The 22,521-nt window shown below is 35.3% G+C and overlaps 1 protein-coding gene across 2 annotated transcripts in view; it reads right to left on the reverse strand.

Annotated features, from left to right (window-relative positions):
* The window catches only part of ABCB7 (ATP binding cassette subfamily B member 7), a 149,635-nt gene that overhangs the window by 53,555 nt on the left and 73,559 nt on the right, over positions 1-22,521 (reverse strand). For both annotated transcript variants that reach the window (XM_049644676.1, XM_049644677.1), the window contains exon 4: positions 9,296-9,415. In XM_049644676.1, coding sequence (XP_049500633.1) covers positions 9,296-9,415 — 120 coding nt within the window. The remainder of the gene's footprint in view (positions 1-9,295; positions 9,416-22,521) is intronic.

Consider the following 22,521-nt stretch of genomic DNA (forward strand, 5'->3'; position numbering starts at 1 on the left):
CTGAGAACAAATTGAGGGTTGATGGGGGGTGGGAGGGAGGGCAGGGTGGGAGGGAGGGCAGGGTGGGTGATGGGTATTGAGGAGGGCACCTTTTGGGATGAGCACTGGGTGTTGTATGGAAACCAATTTGACAGTAAATTTCATAAATTAAAAAATAAAAAATAAAAAAAAAAATAAAAAAAAATAAATAAGAAAAACTATACCTAAGTGTTTACAGCCACTCTAGTTATAACTGTCAAAAGGTGGAAAGAAACCAAATGTCCACCAGTGAATGAACAAAGTGTAGTACATCCATACCATGGAATACATCTCAGTAATAAAAAGAAAATGAACTGATATACTCAATGACTTGGATGAATGAAGAAAGCATCATGTTATGTGAGAGGAGCAAGCTCAAAAGGCTATGGTATTCTCAAAATGATAAAACTATAGGGATAGAGGACAAATCAGTACTATCCAGCTATTAGGGGTCTGAAGAGGATATACCTACAAAGGAGTTACACAAAGGAGATTTTTAGGGTGGTAACACTTTTCTGTATCCTGACTGTGACAGTAATTATATGAATATATGCATGTGTTAAAAATCACAAAAGAGTGCATTTTGTTGCATGTTTATTAAAAGTAAAATTTTTAAAATAAAGCCAGTGTCTCAGGGCATACCAGACCTCACTCCCTAGAGGCTTAAGAGGTCTAAAACTAAGGCTAGATATTAATAAATTTCAACAAAAATTGACTCAATATGAAACTTAATCCCCCAGGTGTTTTCTAAAAATTGAGAAACTGTTTTTACTAGATTATACTCATGTGACAAGTTATGTTTCATCTGTAACTGCAATGTGTCCATTAATTTAAGTACAAGAGAAATAAAGAGAAAATTACTCTCTCAAGACTTATTCTCACAAAATTTTTTTCTTTCCTAGATCAAAAGTTTAAATCACATAAATAAATAATCCTCTAAATTCTTGAATTTTCACAGAGACTGGTATATAATTATGAAATGAATTTGTTTAATTTTAACATGGAAATGCACAATTTGGGACACAAATTAAAGAATGGACTTAAAGAAAAAGTACAATCACCATAAAGGACAGCCAAAAGTATGTTGTTATCTATATGATGCCAAATGTACTGGTCAATATCATCAGTTTACCGAGGGTCTCCAATTCTAGATTTTAAAATGACTTTTCCCTTCTTAATAATGAAAGTATTGTCTGCCATCTTAGGAACCTAATTCTTACAAACATTTTTAATACTTTAATTCCTTAAAAACTAATCTCTTTCACACCAGCCTCTGATAATTAAGGACTCTGTAACTAGTGTCACCAAGAAGGGCCCAATATATGTGAATAGGTAAAAGAGAATTTTGTTTACCTCTAGTAAACAATCCTCAAAAGGATCAGAAAGAGAAAAAGAAAATAAAGAACGAGAGTACTAAAGGGAGATAAAATTAGCAAGGCAAAACAAAGAGAAAAGAAAAATGGACAAAGTACTCAATTTGTAAATACCATATTTTCCGAAAAACAGAGACGGAGGGAAAATTTCTAAACTCGTTCTAGGAGGCCAGCACTACCCTAATACCACAACCAGGCAGACATTACAGGAAAGGAAAATTCTGGACCATTATCTCTTATGATCACAGATAAAAAATTCTCACCAAAATATTAGCAAAACAAATCCAGTAATATATAAAAATAATTATACAACATGACCAAGTGGAATTCATTCCAGGTATACACAGCTGGTTCAACATTGGAAAATCAATGTAATCCATCACATCAATAGGCTAAAGAAAAAAATATATCAATAGATGCAAAAGAACTACTGGACAAAATCCAACACCTATTCAAGATAAAAACTCTCAGCAAACTAGGAATAGAATGAAACTTCTTCAACTTGATTAAGGACACCTACAAAAAACCCTATAGGTAACAACATACTTAATGATGAGAAACTAGAAGCTTTACCCCCAAAATTTAGGAACAAAGCAAAGACACCCTCACTTATCACTGTTGTTCAATATGGTACTAGAAGTCCTAGCTAAAGCAGTAAGAAAGGAAAATAGAAGGCACACATATTAGGAAAGAAGAAATAAAACCGTATTTGCAGATAATATGATTATCTATGTAGAAAATACAAAAGAACTGACAATAGAAATAAACCTCCTGAAACTAATAAGCAACTCTAGCAAGGTTGCAAGACATAAGGCTCATAAGGCTCAAAAGTCAATTGCTTTCCTATATATCTCCAGTGAACAATACATAATTTGAAATAAAAAATAATACCATTTAAATTAGTACCCAAAATGATATAACTAGGTATAATTCTAACAAAACATGTTCAATATTTATATGAAGAAAACTTCAATACTCTGATAAAAGAAATAAAAAAAAAAAACTAAAGGAATGGATTTCATGTTCATGGATAGAATGATTCAATATGGTCAAGATGTCAGTTGTTCCTGAACTTGATCTATATATTCAATGCAGCCCCAATCAAAATCCCAGCAAATACTTTGGTAGATATGGACAAACTGATTCTAAACTTTACATAGAAAAACAAAAGACCCAGAATATCCAACACAATATTGGAAGAAAAAAAAAAAAGCCAGAGGGCTGACACTATTTGATTTCAAGAATTACCGTAAAGCTACAATAATCAAGACAGCGTGGTACTGGCAAAAGAATAGATAAGTAGACCAACAGAACAGAATAGAGAGTACAGAAATAGACAAATATACATAAATATATTATACTGATGTTTGACAAAGGAGAAAGGCAGCCCAGTGGGTAAAACAGTCTTTTCAAAAAATGGTGCTAGATGTGCATTAGTAGTATAGTGGTGAATATACTTTCAAAAAATGGTGCTAGAAAAACTGAACGTACAAAAACGAAATCTAGACACTGACCTTACACCTTTCACAAAAATTAACTCCAAATGGATCACAGTCCTAAATGTAAAGCACAAAGCTATAAAACTTCTAGAAGATAACATAAAATAAAATCTAGGTGACCTTTGTTTCACAATGACATTAGATACAACACTAAAAGCACAATCCATGAAATACTGTTAAGTTGGACTACATTAAAATCTAAAACTGCTGTTCTGTGAAAGACACTGTTAAAAGAAGGAAAATACAAGCTACAGACTGAGTGAAAATATTTGCAAAAAATCTGATAAACGACTGGTATCCAAAATATACAAAGAACACTTAAAATTCAACAATAAGAAAATGAACAACTCAATTTAAAAATGGGCAAAAGACTTGACAGATATCTCACCAAGGAAGAGATACAGATGACCAATAAGTATATGAAAACATGCACAATATCATACATCATTAGGCAATATCAAATTAGAACAAAATTGAGATAGCATTATACATCTATTAGAAAGACTAAAATCCTGAACACTGACAACACCAAATGCTGACAAGGATGTGGAGCAACAGAACTCTCTCATTCACTGTTGGTGGGAATGCAGAATGGTACAGCCACTCTGGAAGACAGTTTGGCAGATTCTCACAAACTAAACATAGTCTTAACATATAATCTAGCAACTGCACTTCTTAGTAATTACCCAAATGAGCTGAAAACTTATGTCACACAAATCCTGCACACAAATGTTTATTACAGCATTACTTTTGGCAAAATCTGGAAGCAACCAAAATGTCTTTCAAAAGGTGAATGGATACACACACTATATGGTACATCCATACAACGCAATATTTTTCAGCAATAAAAAGCAATGAACTATCAAGTCAAAAAAAAAAACATAAATGACTCTGAAATGCATATTGTTAAGTGAAAGAAGACAGTTTGTAAGAGCTACATACTATATGATTCCAGCTATAAGATATTATGGAAAAAGGCAAAACTACAGAGACAATAAAATGATCAGTGGTTGTCAGGGATTTAGGAGGATGGAGAGATGAATAAGTGAAACTATTCTGTATGATACTTTAATGGTGGATAAATGGCATTATGCATCTCCCCCAAACCCATACATAAGTACACAACACAAAGAGTGAATCCTAATGTAAACTATGAACTTAGCTAATAAGAATAATGTATTTTTAAGTAATTGGTTCATTCATCATTTGTAACAATTGTACTACATTAATGCAAGATGTTAGTACCAGAAGAAATTGAATGGAGTTTTTTGAGGGGGGATATATAGGAATTCTCTGTACTTACTGCTTAATTTTTCTGTAAGCCTAAAGCATCTCTAAATTATAGTGTTTTAATTAAAAAATACTACAGGATATAAATCATACTTCTCAATTAAAGGTCAGATACCATTGTTTCATTTTAAAAAGTGTTTTTCAGAAAATTTTTAAAGACTCAAAGTGAAAGTACATGAATCTTCTGAAGTTACCCATGTCAAGATAGTAGTTCCTGGAAAACTCCAGCTCTTCCATGAAGGCTTCCCTAAATGCCTAATTGCTGGAACTCCCATATATCTTCATTTGTGACTCCCTTTGGATATCTGGGTATTACATTATATATATTTTATCATTATTTATGTATTTTTCTCCTTCAGTACACTGCAACTGCAGGAGGGAAGGCAAGGCACATATTTTATTCATTTTTTTATTCCCAGCTGCCTAGCATAGTATCTTGTATCTAAAAGTCACTTGACAAATGTTGCTCAATACATAATGCTATGATCTGAATATTTGTGTACCCCTGCCAAATTCACATGTTGAATTCCCCCCAGGGTAATGACACTGGAAGTGGGGTCTTTAGGAGGTGATTAGGCCCTTATGGGATTAGTGCCCTTATAAACAAGTCCCCAAGATCCTTCTTGCCTCTTATATCATGTAGGTCATAACAAAAAGCCATTTATGAACGACCTAGTTTATGGTGCTTTTTACTGCAGTGTAAATGGACTAAGACACATATATGATCCCTTACTTTATATAACAGATGCATTCTTGAAGAAAAGGGATATTGATTATATTTTTACAAAATACACTCTCCCTTGAAATTATTTTATAATGTTAAATATAGCTTATTTTCATTTGCAACAGATTCTTAATTGAGATCTTTTTTACTTTAATGTCCTATACTCTCAAGTTCTCTGTCAACTAAGTGGTTCCAAAGATGGTGTTGATTGCAGAGTATAAGTAAACTTTTTTATAACATTAAAAAACACACTTATTTTATGAAAACAGATGATTTTAGTAAATATGTTTTATATTTTCCTTAAATCCTGGCACGGCTATTATGTGATATACTAACAGAAAGATTAAATTTTTTAAAATCTTTTTTAATGTTTATTTTTGAGAAGACAGAGTGTGAACAGGGGAGGTGCAGACACACACACACACACACAGAATCCGATCCAGGCTCTGAGCTATCAGCACAGAGCCCAATGCAGGGCATGAACCCATGAACCGTGAGATTATGACCTGTGTCAAAGTCAGATGCTTAACTGAATGAGCCACCCAGGCACGCCCAGAAAGATTACATTTTTTAAAAAAATACTTAGATCTCAAAATCCCCAGATTAATGATAATGTGATACTCCTAGGATAGATGTGTGGATGGTAAGAAAAGGCAATGCATATGATTTGTAGGGATTTAAGGAAGGAAGGCAGATTGTGTTCTCTCTATCTCTGTCTCTTGGTGGCAGAACCCCTAAAATATATCTCATAGAGGACCCAACATATTAAAAATAGAATTGCTGCAATTCAGAAGAAACACCAACCCATTCTTCTTGGCCTTGTCTGGGCTGCAAGACATCTTTGCATAATACAGTTTATCTTACAAATCTTTGCTGTAGACAATGATAGCCTTAAGACCTTCAGAATGAAAAGAGAATTAATAGGCAAATAAGTAAGCAGATGGCATGCTGTGACCCCATATGTTAAACATGAAATCCTCCTCCCTTCTGTTTCTTCTCACTTGATATTTCTGTCTTTCTGCCTCCGTTCTCCCTCATGGATGCCTCTGGTCTTGCTATGAAACTACCACATGCTGCTCATATGGCTGGGTGGCATTCATTTATAGCTGAGAAGATCCCTGAACTTCTTAAAATTCCCAGAAGCATGTGGAGGAGGTAGGGAAGACCAGAGTATAAAGGAGAATAGATTGGTCCAAAGTGCTTATACACCAAGGCATGTTGAGAAAAAATAGGAAGCCAAGAAATGAAAGGGATAACAATCCATCTTTGCACACCCAGTATAAATCACACCACCAATACTAACAAAATTAAACAATGACCAGGTTTTAAAGATTGAGAGAGTAACCACTTTAAAGTAAAGACAGTATAGAAACTAGAAAAATGATGTTAGGAATGGTTAAAAGTTACCACTATATATTCCTAAAGCTATTCTATGGTCTAGTTCCTGTTTAGTAAAAAAAACAAAACAAAAAACTGCTTCTCTATATGCTCTGAAAGTACAAGCATGAACTCATCATAACATCGGGCAATTTATTCCTTTTCCTAACTCAAAAGTAATCAAACATACTTTCTGAGGACTAATTTTCTATATTCATTGCTGTTTACTTGTAATTAGTTTATATGAGGTTAGTACAGCATATCTATTCTATGGGTGCTCAATATTTATTGATAGAAGAATCAAATATTAGCCTTCTAAAAATATTTCAGTCTTTACGGAAGTTACCTTGATCTAGGTTTTATACCGACATTGACCTGTCACCAAGGAACAGAAATTTGTATTTTGAAGGGTTGAAATTCATTCTAAAACTAAAATCACGTATTAACACTGCTCCTTTTGACTAACCTAATTAGCCATGTTCTAAACTGTTCTCTTCAATTCAAAAGAAAGTCCAGAAAACAATCTGCCTTCAACTTGTCAGCAAAGTACTTTAATTCAGCTAATAAAGAATAAAGGCCAATTTGCTAATTCTGCCTTGCACAAGAGCTGAGAATAATCTTTATCTTTAAGCAATTTGTAGGTAAAAGACAATTCAGCAATCAGTACTGAACTAAAAATTTAAGAGTTAAAAGAATTTTAACTGAGAACAAACTGAAGGTTGATGGGGGGGTGGGAGGGTGGGCGATGGGTATTGAGGAGGGCACCTGTTGGGATGAGCACTGGGTATTGTATGGAAACCAATTTGACAATAAATTTCATATTAAAAAAAAATATAAAAAAGAGTTAAAAGAATTTCAATGTTAGCTACCAAATTTAGATTTGTATTATCCTCTCTGTTCAGCTTAAACAAACAGAATAAAGTATGGATCTTAGTCTATTGTTCAGTATCTTGATTTAGTCCTCTCCCAGGCAAGGGGTCCAGTTCATTGGGAGTACTCAACAGAACCCACAGATGAGAAAGGAGAAAAGACAATGAACAGCTAGACTGAATTATTCTAGTTTTATTCTCCAATCACTCCATCCCTGTTTCCATTACTGTTTGCTTCCCTACAGGAACACATTTATCACAGGTTCTGTCTGCAGTCACCTTCTATTTCTGCTTCTTTCCTTTGGTGAACTAATTTGCATTGTTTCTACTATTACTTCTTTTTCCCCCCAACTATTACCCCTAATTTCTCTAGCCTGGGGCTCCTTCCTAAGATTGTCTAGCATTTTGTATTATCAGCTACATATCTGTCTCAACATTCCATTAGCATCTCAAACTTAACATGCCTCAAACCAAAATTTCATCTTCCCAAACAAGACTTCCTAACTTCCTACCTACTTCTGTTAAAAGTATTTTATTTCTCTTATCCTTGGCATCAACTTTGAAATCTTATTTCTCTTTTACTTCTAATATCTGATCCGTTGCTAAGTCTTGTTGACTCTACCTCCTTCACCTCACAAAATCTCTGGCATCTTTTCCCTGCATATTACCATTTCTACCACTACTCCAGTACAAAGTGTCATTACTTTTCATCTAGACTATTACATTAGCCTCATAACAAGGTCGGCAAATATTGCCTGAATGAATACATGAAATGAAAATCAATGGTATCCCTATTTTAGTTGTCTCACCACCCTAATCCATTTTATGCAAAAGGGTCAGATTAATTTCCTAAAGCACAGCTCTAACCTTATTACTCTGCTACTCAAAATACATGTTGCTACTTCCAACATAATTAAATTTTTGTTTCACAGTTAAGGTATTTCACATGGAGCTCTATCTTTTAAGGTTACCTATAATTTCTCTGAAACACTATCCCCTCACTGGAGCAAAGCTGGACTACTCACTACTCCACACATGCTTACGTCCTCTCTCAATCTGTTCATTTTACCCCTCTACCTTTAACAAAACTACTCATCAATCCAAGACTATCTTAGACATCACTTCCTCTCCAAAACCTTTCCTGACTCCCCATCTTGGTAGTTCTTTCCTTTGAAATCCCAACACGTGAATGGTACTTCTTTCAAATCATTTATGACTTACTTTGGATCATAGCAATAAAGTATAACTTGTCTTATCTTGGATGATTTGAGACAAGAAATGTGCTCTTATTTATGTTTGAATACCCTGCAAAGCCAAGAACAGTCCTCTGTATGATAAGTTCTCAATACTTATTTTTAGGGTAGGGAAAAGAATGAGTAAATAAAAAGGAACATACATGACACAGAGAAAAAAGTAATAAGATCTAGGTTCTAAAACAACATATTAACCCTAACACATAGCAAAACCTCATTTATATTTTTCAACTGGTTTTTTTTTTACCATATTTTTGATGAAATCTAAATTATTCTTAACACATATACTTTACTATGTGCCAAGCATTCTTTTTAGCCTTTTGTATGCTGATTTAATTAATCCTTATAACAACTGTATTTAACCTTATTTTACAAATTGGGAAACTGAGGCATGAAGACTAAGCAATTTGCCCAATGTTACAAGGTTAGTAAGTGCCAGAGCCCAGGAATTTCTTTTAACTTTTCCTGTTTGTTTTTTTCCCCCTTCACACTATTGTTTACCACTTATGGCATTCAATGTGCCTAAATGTGCCTTCATCATCTTTTCAAATTACTAGGAACTGAGAACCAAGCTTACCAGAAATATGTATTAAGAAAGAACCAACAGGTCTCTAAGGAGTTTCTTTTATAAAGTTCCTTATGCTTTGTTACACAATGATCTGGTTTCAGGACTAAATCCCATTAAGTTGAGGCCATTAGAAGTCTGATCCACAGATAAATTGGGCACTACCATGTAATTTCTGATGGTATAAAATAGTTATGTAAATGAGGGTCATAAAAGTTAACAATGCTCCCCCCAAAGTAGCTTATATCAGCCCTTTTCATTATTAGAAAATGTCATACTATTTTTTAGTTATAGCAATGATCAATGTATAATTTCTCCTGTTCTTACCTTTGCGCCCCCCAAAAATCCCAGAGAAATGGCAACCCTAGCTCGTAGATCTGGCCGGTCTTTGGGCCACACATACGAAAGCATTGCTTTTATGATTTTCCGAGTATCAACATCTTTTAACTGTTGAAAGAGAGAAAACAAAGCAATAATTAACATGTCATTTCAAATATAACTATATTTCAATAATGTAGAATTATGTAAATATTTAAGAAAAATTTGAAAACATTACAAACATAACTTTTTTAATTCAAGTACAACTATCATACAGTGTTAATGCAATCCCTGTCAAAACACGAACAACATTTTTCATAGAATGAGAAGAAATAATACTACAATTTGTATGGAATTACAAAAGACCCTGAATAGCCAAAACAATCTTGAAAAAGAAGAACAACCCTACAATCCAGCAATCACACTACTGGGTATTTACACAAAGAATACAAAAACACTAATTCACAGAGATATATGCACCCCTATGTTTATAGAAGCATTATTTACAATAGCCAAGATATGGAAGCAGCCCAAGTGTCCACTGATTAATGGAATGGATAAAGAAGTGGTATACGTGTGCGTGCGCACACACATGCACACACACACACACACACACACACACACTGGAATATTAGTCATAAAAAGAATGAAATCTCGCCATGTGTAATGACATGGATGGAGCTAGAGAGTGTAATGCTAGGCGAAATAAGTCAGTCACAGAAAGACAAATACCATATAATTTCACTCATGTGGAACTTAAGAAAGTGAACAAACATGCAAAGGGGAAAAAGGAAAGAGGGAGAGAGAGACAAACGAAGAAAGAGTTTCTTTTTGTTTTGTGTACTTTTGAGAGAGAGAGACAGAGACAGAGACAGAGAGAGCACGAGTTGGGGAGGGGCAGAGAGAGAGAGGGAGACACAGAATCTGAAGTAGGCTCCAGGCTCCAAGTAGTCATCACAGAGCCCAACATGGGGCTCAAACCCACGAACTCCGAGATCATGACCTGAGCGGAAGTCAGACACTTAACCAACTGAGCCACACAGGTGCCCCAACAGATTCTTATTTATAGAGAACTGATAGTTAGCAGAATAGAGGGGAGTGGGAGGATGGATAAAATAGGTGATAGGGATTGGGGAGGGCACCTGACATGATGAGCACTGGGCGATGCATGGAATTGCTGAATTACCATATTATACACCTAGAACAAATAGTACACTGTATGTTAACTGGAATTAAAACAAAAACTTAAAAAAATGAAACTGGAGGTATCACAATCCTGGATTTCAAGATATACTACAAAGCGGCAGTAATTAAAACAGTATGGTACTGGCACAGAAACAGACACGCAGGTCAAAGGAATAGAATACAGAGTCCAGAAATAAACCTGCACTTTTATGGTGAATGACTCTATAACAAAGGAGGCAAGAATATCCAATAGGAAAAAGACCGTCTCTTCAACAAATGGTGCTGAGAAAACTGAATAGCTACAGGCAAAAGAATGAATCTGAACCACTTTCTTATAGCATACAAAAAAATAAACTGAAAATGGATTAAAGACCTAAATGTGAGACCTGAAACCGTAAAATTCCTAGAAGAAAATATTGACAGGAATCTCTTTGACATCAGCTGTAGAAACGTTTTCCTAGTTATTTTTCTTCTGGCAAGGGAAACAAAAGCAAAATTAATCTATTGGGACTATACCAAAATAGAAAGCTTTTGCACAGGGAAGGAAATCATTTTTAAAAAGGCAACCTACTGGGACTTCAACACCCCACTTACAACAATGGACAAATCACCTAAACAGAAAATCAATAAGGAAACAATGGCTTTGAATGACACACTGAACAAGATGGACAAAACAGATATATTCAGAACATTTCAAACTAAAGCAGAGGAATATACATTCTTTTCCAGTATATATAGAACAATCTCTAGATTTCTGAGACACAAATCAGCTCTCAACAATTACAAAAACATTGAGATCATACCGTGCATAGTATCAGACCATGACGCTATGAAACTCGAAATCAACCACAAGAAAAAATTTGGAAAGATAACAAATATTTGGAGACTAAAGAACATCCTACTAAAGAATGAATGGTCTAACCAAGAAGTTAAAGAGGAAATTAAAAAGAACATGGAAGGGGCGCCTGGGTGGCTCAGTCAGTTGAGTGTCTAACTTCAGCTCAGGTCATGATCTCCTGGTTCATGAGTTCAAGCCCCACATCGGGCTCTGTGCTGACAGCTCAGAGTCTGGAGCTTGTGTTTCTGTCTCTCTCTCTGCCCCTCCCCTGCTCACGCTCTCTCTGTTTGTGAAAAACAAGTTAAAAAAAAAATTAAAAAATTAAAAAAAAAAGTACATTGAAGCCAATGAAAATGGTAACACCATAACCCAAAACCTCTGGGACATAGCAAAGGCTGTCATAAGAGGAAAGTATATATCAATCCAGACCTTCCTAAAGAAGGAAGAAAGGTCTCAGATAGACAATCGAACCTTACACCTTAAAGAGCTAGGAAAAAAAAAAGCAAATAAAACCCCAAACCAGCAGAAGACAGGAAATAATAAAGACTGGAGCAGAAATTAATGCTATCAAAACCAAAAAAAGAGTAGAACAGATCAATGAAACCAGAAGTTGGTTCTTTGAAAGAATCAACAAAATTGATAAACCACTAGCCAGTTTGATCAAACAGAAAAAGGAAAGGACCCATATAAATAAAATCAAGAATGAAAGAAGAGACATCACAACCAACACATCAGAAATAAAACCAATAATAAGAGAATATTATGAGCAATTGTACACCAATAAAATGGGCAATCTGGAAGAAATGGACAAATTCCTAGAAACATATAAAGTACCACAGCTGAAACAGGAAGAAATAGAAAATTTGAACAGACTCATAACCAGTAAAGATCAAATTAGTAATCAAATATCTCTCAAAAAACAAGAATCCAGGGCCAGATGGATTTCCAGGGGAATTCTACCAAACATTAAAAGAAGAGTTAACAACGTATTCTCTTGAAGCTGTTCCAAAAAATAGAAAGGGAAGGAAAACTTCCAAACTTTATGAAGCCAGCAATACCTTATCCAAAACCAGACAAAGACTCCCCTAAAAAAGAGAACTATAGACCAATTTCCCTGATGAACATAGATGCAAAATTCCTCGACAAGATATTAGCCAACTGGATCCAACAATGCATTTAAAAAAATATTCACCATGACCAAGTGGCATTTATACCTGGGATGCAGGGCTGGTTCAATATATGCAAAATAATCAATGTGATTAATCACATCAAAAAACTAAAGAACAAGAACCACATGATCCTCTCTATAGATGCAGAGAAAGCATTTGACAAAATACAGCATTCTTTCTTGATAAAAACCCTTAAGAAAGTAGGGATAGAAGGATCATACCTCGAGATTATAAAAGCCATACATGAAAGACCCGACGATAATATCATCCTCAATGGGAAACAACTGAGAGCTTTCCCCCTAAGGTCAGGAACAAGACAGAGATGTCCACTCTTGCCACTGCTATTCAACATAGTATTGGAAGTCTTAGCCTCAGCAATCAGACAACACAAAGAAATAAAAGGCATCCAAATTGGCCAGGAGGAGGTCAAACTTTCATTCTTCGCAGATGACACGATACTCTATATGGAAAACCCAAAAGATTCCACCAAAAAACTGCTAGAACTGAACTATGAATTCAGCAAACTGGCAGGATATAAAATCAATGCACAGGAATCACTTGCATTCCTACACAACAATGAAGCAACAGAAAGAGAAATCAAGGAATCGATCCCATTTACAGTTTCACAAAAAACCATAAAATACCTAGGAATAAATCTAACCAAAGAGGTGAAAAATCTATACCCTGAAAACTATTGAAAGCTTATGAAAGAAACTGAAGAAGACACACAAAAAAATGGAAAAATATTGCATGCTCCTGGATAGGAAGAACAAATATCGTGAAAATGTCGATACTACCCAAAGCCATCTACACATTCATTGCAATGTCTATCAAAAGAACACCAGCATTCTTCACAGAGCTAGAATAAACAATCCTAAAATTTCTATGGATCCAGAAAAGACCCCGAATAGCCAAAGCAATCTTGAAAACGTAAACCAAAGCAGGAAGCATCACAATCCTGGACTTCAAGCTGTATTACAAAGCTGTAATCATCAAGACAGTATGGTACTGGCACAAGAACAGACACTCAGATCAATGGAACAGAATAGAGAACCCAGAAATGGACCCACAAACATATGGCCAACTAATCTTTGACAAGTTAAGTTAAAAAGAATATTCAATGGAATAAAGACAGTCTCTTCAGCAAATGGTGCTGGGAAAAGTGGACAGCGACAGGCAGAAAAATGAACCTGGACCACTTTCTTACACCATACACAAAAATAAACTCAAAATGGATGAAATACCTCAGTGTAAGACAGGAAACCATCAAAATGCTCAAGGAGAAAGCAGGCAAAAACTTCTTTGACCTTGGCCTCAGCAACTTCTTACTCGACATGTCTCTGGAGGCAAGGGAAACAAGCAAAAACGAACTACTTGGGACCTCATCAAAATAAAAAGTTTCTGCATAGTGAAGGAAACAAGCAGCAAAATTAAAAGGCAACCGACAGAATGGGAGAAGGTATTTTCAAATGACGTATCAGATAAAGGGTTAGTATCCAAAATCTATAAAGAACTTATCAAACTCAACACCCAAAACCAAATAATCCAGTGAAGAAATGGGCAAAAGACATGAATAGACACTTCTCCAAAGAAGACATCCAGATGGCCAACTGACAAATGAAAAAATGCTCAACATCACTCATCATCAGGGAAATACAAATCAAAACCACAATGAGATACCACCTCACACCTGTCAGAATGGTTAACATTAACAACTCAGGCAACAACAGATGTTGGCGAGGATGCGGAGAAAGAGGATCTCTTTTGTACTGCTTGTGGGAATGCAAACTGGTGCAGCCACTCTGGAAAACCATATGGAGGTTCTTCAAAAAACTGAAAATAGAACTACCCTACGACCCAGCAACTGCACTACTAGGTATTTATCCAAGGGAACAGGTGTGCTGTCTCAAAGGGGCACACGCACCCAATGTTTATAGCAACACTATCAACAATAGCCAAAGTATGGAAAGAGCCCAAATGTACATTGATGGATGAATGCATAAAGAAGATGTGGTATATGCGTGCACACACACACACACAATGGAGTATTACTTGGCAATCAAAAACAATGAAATCTTGCTGTTTGTAACTACGTGGATGGAACTTGAGGGTATTATGCTAAGCAAAATTAGTCAGGGAAAGACAGATATCATATGATTTCACTCATATGAGGACTTTAAGAGACAAAAGAGATGAACATAAGGGAAGGGAAACAAAAATAATATAAAAACAGGGAAGGAGACAAAAATGTAAGAGACTCTGAAATAGTGAGAACAAACAGAGGGCCACTGGAGGGGTTGTGGGAGGGGAGATGGGCTAAATGGGCAAGGGGCATTAAGGAATCTACTGAAATCATTGTTGCACTATATGCTAACTAATTTGGATGCAAAGTAAAATAAAATAAAATTAAATTAAATTAAATTAAAATAAAATAAAATAAAATGGTAACGTACTGAATGGGAGAAGATATTTGCATACATAACTTTCATTCTGAATCTGAGGTCAATATCTTTCAACCTCAAAATATCCTGGAAAAAGAGAAACTATTTCAATTGCTTTTAAAAAGCTACTTATATCCTTAAGTTTTTACTTCCACCTATAGCCATCTTCATATTGCCAAAAAGGTATTCAGTGGAGGCAAAGGGACTTGTACTATACATTTATTTCTCATCTATTAAGCTATCAATGCATTACACAAAATTTAAGAAATATTTCAATAGTTCCATCTTTGTGGTTAAAACCTCTATATATTTTGGGCTCTTTATCAATATGTTTATTTAATACAGTTTGCAGCCCTCAGTAAAAACTCATGATAAAGTCGAGTTATAAAGCAAAGTTTAGGAAAGTAGGAGTCTTGGTATTAACTATATAGAACAAAGGTTGGGTTATTAAAAATTTCAACAAAAACACAATTTTCTAATCATGCTTAATCTCATTACTAAATCATCTCACATTTTTCTTTCTCTCAAGTTCCTGAGGCAACATTCCCATGAAATATGTAGTTTCAGCTTTTGGAGGCAGAATATTAAGAATCAAAACCAGGGGCGCCTTGGTGGCTCAGTCGGTTAACTGTCCAACTTCGGCTCAGGTAATGATCTCATGGTTTGTGGGTTCAAGCCCCCCGTCGGGCTCTGTGCTGACAGCTCGGAGCCTGGAGCCTGCCTGGGATTCTGTGTCTCATTCTCTCTGCCCCTCCCCCACTTGTGCTCTGTCTCTGTCTCACAAAAAGAAATAAATGTAAAAAAAAAATTAAAGAAAAACAAAAAAAAAATCAAAACCACACTCTGTAAAGCCAAAATAAGATCAATACATATATGTTCCAAAACTATGTTATTATCGTTGGCAAAATAATCTCCATTTTAAAAACTGAAGTATCTACTCCATTTCTGGAATAGATATTTTAAAAAAAGTTGATGCTCATTGCTGGTGAAGTTGTATTGAAATGGGTACTCTAACACGCTGTTAGTGGGAGAGTACACTGAAACAATCTTTTCAGAAAGCATTTGATACCCACCGTCAGCTTTTAAAATAATTTGCCCTTTGTGTCATGAATTCCATTTCTGGAAACTTATGCTTTAAAAAATACTTAAGAATATTCTCTAAGTCGAATCAAATTTACTTTATAAAAATTTCCTGAATCTATTTTCACTACCAACCTAATCCAAGCTATCAAATTCTCACCTAAACCACTGTAACCATCTCCTAACTGATTTCTCTGCATCTACTCTGCTCCCTATTCAATTAGTTCACCCTGCAATCAGATATTACTCCCAGTTTAAAACCCTTCAACTGCATCCTATTGCTCTTAAAGATCAAAGTCCATAACGTGGCTTGTGAGGGTCTGCTTGGCTTGGTTCCTGACCGCTTTCAGTGTTCATGCCATACTAGCTTTCTTTTCTTTTAGTTCCTCAAATATGCTATAATCCCTCCTGCCACAAGGCATTTGCACGATATCACTCATTCTGTCTGAAATAATCTCCCTCTGTACAACACCAATCCACTCCCCAATCTCTTCTAATTAGTTAACTGCCAACTCAAGCAGCACTTCTTCAGTGAGGCCTTCTCTAACCCCACTCAGGATTCTTGGCTGTATTCTTTCACATTGGAGTATTCCTCTCTTCCAGAGCATCCATTTTAGTTATAAACTACATATACAGAAGTGATTTGATTAATATCTGCTGTCCTGTTAGAATTTAAATTCCATATGAGTAGCAACTTTGTGTTTGGTGCTCACTGTTGTAACTCAATACCAAATATAGTGCCTGACATACAGTAGGTACTCAACACGTATCCATTGAATAAAAGAATGAAAAACTTAGCTATTAAGGATGTTTATTCTCATGCAGTTTTAACAGGAAAAAAGTTGGAAGCAGCCTAAATGACCAATAATGGAGAACTGTGTAAACAAATTATAGTGAATGTATAAAACAAACTGTAGCCATTCAGAAATATATGTAGTGACACAGAAAAATGTGAAGTGAAAAAAGCAGAGCACAAAACTTATTTTTCATGTTAAAAAAGTGACGTGTGTATGAGTTTACACATGCATACAAATGGGTCTGAAAGCAATTCCCCCCAAAGTGTTAAAATAAGTAGCTGTGAGTAGATGGAATCACTGATGATTTTTTATATTCTTTTTGCTTGCTTGTATTTTCTGTAGTTCATATAGAGTAAGAAAAAAATTAGTTCATTTTGTGGGAGGAAAGTTACCCAATTTCAAGTAAATGTACACACACAGCAAGGAATGGGGGGAAACTGCCAACATATAAGAAACCCAGGACAACACATTATATTATTCAGGGTAGTTTTATATTATGGTTATTGCCCCCCAAACTCAGCAAACTATTTTTCTAGTCTCTTTCTCAGTGATTTCTCAGTCTGTTTACTGAGTAAAGTGCAACAGAAATAAAACTGTTCATATTGTACTAAAAACAGGACTACATTCCTGGCTGCTTTAAAGATAAAAGGTGGTGCTTGGAATTCTCTCTTTCTCTCTCTCTCTCCCTCCCCTTCCCTCTCTCCCTCTCCCACTCACTCTCCATCAAATAAATAAACTTTAAATATATATATATAAGTTGGCAAAAATATGAAATGCTGAAAATACAGTTCTTAATGTTTTATTTTATACACACATATACTCACATATGTTCTCATAACCAGTAAGGTATTTTTAAATGGGGATAAGGCTATAATTTTAAAAGTCACTTTTTCAATTGAACTATTACTAAATAAATATAATTTAATGCATTATAACTCAAATTGAGGCATTCAACCACTTTCCCATTTCACAGGTTTTATCTTATTTTTCTTGATGGAATAATGACAAAAAGGCCCTGCTTCTGCATATCTTTAGAAATACTCTCTCCTGTCAAAACCATCTACAACAGATCCCAAAATTTTTCAATTACGACACAGAGAAGTTATGGCTAAGAGCAAGAAAATTATTCTAGTTGGCTTAATAGTGCATAAAATGTCACCATTTCATTTAACAAAATGGGTTCTGAAGTTGTGTAATCATGCATTATGAGTCCATTCAGCTATAAAGTACATGACTTAAGTTATACATTAGATACCTATAAAGTTTGAAAAACATCTTTTTTATAAGTGGAGGCTAAATCAAAAAGGAATTTCAGAGGCTGAGGCACAGTTTTAAAGAATTTTAAACCAACTCATTCCGGCTGTACAAGAGTAAAATAAAATAACATGGGGAGGTCTCGATACAGATCCTGAAAGATCATATATCACATTTCAAAATCACCACAATCATCATACTGTGAACAGCCATAATTCATACATTGGATACACAATGGTAATCCTAAAAGACAAAAGGGTTATCTAAAGCCACAAGCTTGAGACTGAATTCAAAATCACCTTCATATCAACTTACCTTTTCATTTCAGACTAAGAAACATAAATAGTATACATACCCTTTTAAGATCACATTCTTAAAGAAAGGGTAGAAAATATTGGAAATGGTTAATGAGGATAACAAGAAATTGGCTTATTTGAAAACATACTGTGTAAGGAGTAATCACAGTATAGGAAAACAAACAAACAATGATTTAAGGAAAGGAAGTTCTTTTGCAGGGGTAAAAATTCCTGAAGTAGCCAGTGGTTGAAATCATAATTTTTATTTAAGCCTCACTTACACATAAACAGAACACATAAATTTCTTTCACTTTTCTGTTTATCATTTTCAAAATAAATAGAATTTAAAAATTATTTTAAAAACATAACTGTGAGACACCTGGGTGGCTCAGTCAGTTAAAGTGACTGACTTCAGCTCAGATCATGATCTCATAGTTCTTGGGTTGGAGCCCCACGTTGGACTGTGTGCTGACTGCTCAGAGTCTGGAGCCTGCTTCTGATTCTGTGTCTCCATCTCTTTCTGCCCCTTCCCTGCTTGCGCTCTTTCTGTCTCTCAAAAATAATAAATAAATGGTCAAAATAAAAACATAACTGTGATGACATATTATAACAAAAGCTCTCTAAATTTGAATGCTTTAGAAATATCATTAAAAGGCCTACAAAAGTAGGAGTGAATCTACTTTCCTGTTTGCTAAATAACAATATATACAATGCTGCCTTCTTGCTAAAGCTAAATATAAATAGCCTCAAATTTAAAATATGGAACTGACATTTTAAGCCCCATTAAAACTAGTACTATGTTATAGTATGAGGAATAAAAGTTTTTACAGAGGTCTCAACTACGTACTGGAATTAGCTTGCTATACTAAAGGAAATCAATTGGATTCAGAAAAAAAAAACACAAAAGTAATGTAAGAAGGAATGTAAATGGGCTAAGATTTCTGTATGATAACAAAATGAGTTTGGAAGAAAATACTTAGGAACATCAGAGAGCTGTTAAAGAGGAGATGAAAGTAACTGAAAATAAGGTGGGCCAACATAAAAAAAATAGGTGCTACAAAAAGAGATGATACCAGAAACAACACTCAATAAATATTTATTCAATTAATAAATTATCTATTCTTAAACACATGAGGATACATTGTCATTAATATTCAGAAGGCATAGCTATTATTTGATTTATTAAATCATCTTAATCTAAGTGACAGATCTTTAAATATTTAAATTTTTTTAATATTTATTTATTTTTGAGAGACAGAGAGAGACAGTGTGAGCAGGGGAGGGGCAGAGAGAGAGGGAGACACAGAATCAGAAGCAGGCTCCAGGCTCTGAGCTGTCAGCACAGAGCCCGATGTGGAGCTTGAACCCACAAACCGTGAGATCATGACCTGAGCCGAAGTTGGACGCTTAACCAACTGAGCCACCCAGGTGCCCCCAGATCTTTAAATATTTTTAAATATTTACTTATTTGGTACTAATACAGAGCTTCATAAGCCTTACGAGGCTAGACAGACAAAAAGAAATAATGAAAGGAATATCTACTTGTGCACAGGGAGCTGAAACAGCACAATCACAGCATGGTGAGCCAAAAACAGATGCATAAATAAAATTAGGTGCATATGACTCAATAGGGTATAACTGTTTATATGGATCAGTGCTAAATTCAGTAGTGTGACCTGAGGGAGAGATGTAGTCCCTCACAGCCATAAGCGCTGTAAATGAATACCTATAGCTAATAACTATGTGAGCAGGGCACAAAAAGGAAAATAAAAAAATTAAAACACATCTGAAGCAACTCACTGGGTAGAATTTTAAGATATTAAAGAAAACTGTGTATTAATAAGCTACATGTATGCTTTGCTTCTCAGGTCAGTAACTTCATATCTTTTACTAGAAAAGGTTATCAAGCACTGATTCAAGAACAATTTTTTCCACCAAGAGTCCATTGCTTCCAAGGGTGTGTAGCCTAATGGACTTTCATAAGAAAATAAAAGAGTAAGAAAAAAGAAAATGAGCTTTTGATAAAGGTAACAGAATCACCTTTTCTTTAACTGATATGGGATTTATCTAAGAATTCTAGTTTTAAAGACATTGCTAAATTCAGGGGGTTCCTGGCTGGCTCAGTCAGTAGAGCATGTGACTCTTGATCTTGGGGTTGTGAGTTCGAGCTCCACATTGGGTGTAGAGATTACTTCAAGAAAAAAATCATATTCCTGAATTCTAATAGCAAGAAATGTTCTAATCCTAGATCAAGGGACTAGTTTATAAAGAAACTACTTAGGGGCAAAGTTTGTGGTGAGGAAGAATAAAATATATACTAAAAATTTTGGATGCAATTTGTTTTGTATAAATGTGTGCTACAGACTGAATGCTTTTTCCCTAAAGAACCAATTAAGCAGCAAATAATGTGGAAATGCCCACAATTTCATGGATAAGCAAACTGTCCAGAGAAGAGAACTGTCTCTTCAATCCATGCTAAAGGTAAGTAACTGCAATTAAAGGAATAAATTCAATCACTACTTCAATACTGTTAGAAATAACAGTGGCTTGATAAAAGCTAGGTCAAAATGTAAGGGTTAAATTGCAGTGTAGGGCTAACCTGTAGCCTTGGGAAATAACAGCTTTGTTTTGACACTGTAGGTTAAGAGATAACAGCCTTGTCCTATCAATCAAGGGAACAAAAGTTCAAGGGAAATCAACTGGATTGGTGTTTGACTGGATTGGGACAAGGGCATGTTGAGAACTTTGAAAAAGTGGGCCAGAGGCAGGGTCAAGGAGGTCAACTGGTTGCGGCTTAATGGCAGAAGGTCTGAACTGTTTCCACCCCCATCTGGGAACTATTTCTTTGTTCTGTTCCCAGGTGATGAGGAGATGATGTGGTCAGCTATAAAAACTCTGTACCCCGGCTGTTCGAGGCCACACTCTGGTTAAGAGTGTCGGTCCCAATTGGTCGGCCTTGCCTCTCATTGCAATAAACTTTGCTGTGACTGTCACTGGTGCCTTTAGCATTCTGTTTCAGGAGTCGTGTGGATGCAACAAAAAGACAAGCAAGTTGAGCAGATGTCTAATGGAAAAATTGAGAGGGTAACTGAAGAATTTCTCCAATATTACTGGGAATATAAGTATACAATAAGTTTATAGATAACAGATGAAAGATCTATTATCAGGAAAAGCTCTATTATTATTAATTTCTCTGTACCTTAAGGTTTGTTTTCTATACTCTATTAGTCTGATACTAGAGTGAAAAGGTCCTAAAATGGCTTATGGTACATACGAAATATATTTGTACTCAACAGTCAACTTAATAATGTATAATAAAAAAATAACAAGCTGACTGATATTCACATTGGCCAGTCAGTAAATTCCCTATCCCAAGGGAAGTCAATTGGAAAAATGAGATGAAGATCATAAGGCTACTTGATGATGTATAAAATCAGAGCTAGAAAACAGCCTCTCCATGTCATCCAAGTATTCTTGTCCATTGGTCTAAGTGTCCATTCAGTTGAACAAGCCTGGAGAATTGTTATTCCATTATCTCCCCAGGACTCCAATTTTTTAATACTCCAAGCTGTTGTTCCACTCCTGATTATATCAAGTTTTATACCAAAGCTCTCTGATTGCTCTAGTACATGTTAATCTCTCTTGTAATACTACTAGCTTCTGACTATATCCAATGAGGATCTGCTTCAAACATAAAAAAAGAGTATGTCAAGCAAAGTCTGGAAAGTAGTCCTTATTTTAAGTTCTTCATTACTCATGTTATTATCAGCACAGAATTAACTAATTAGTAAACTAACTCATTCTTCAAAAGAAGCACATTATAAAAGGTTAAATGCAGGAGTATAGCACCAAAATTCTTCAAAAATCTGAAGATTCTATTATAAAACAAATAATTTGTTAATTTCTCTATTTTTTAATATGAAATTTATTGTCAAATTGGTTTCCATACAACACCCAGTGCTCATCCCAACAGGTGCCCTTCTCAATGCCCATCACCCACTTTGCCCTCCCTCCAACCCCCATCAACCCTCTAATTTATCCATTTTAAAAACAAGAGCTTCCAGGGGTGCCTGGGTGGCTTGGTCGGTTAAGCGTCCAACTTTGGCTCGGGTCATGATCTCACGGTCCGTGAGTTCGAGCCCCGCGTCGGGCTCTGTGCTGACAGCTCAGAGCCT

This window comes from Panthera uncia, chromosome X (genome assembly GCF_023721935.1).
Source record: "Panthera uncia isolate 11264 chromosome X, Puncia_PCG_1.0, whole genome shotgun sequence".
In the NCBI taxonomy this organism is placed as follows: Eukaryota; Metazoa; Chordata; class Mammalia; order Carnivora; family Felidae; genus Panthera; species Panthera uncia.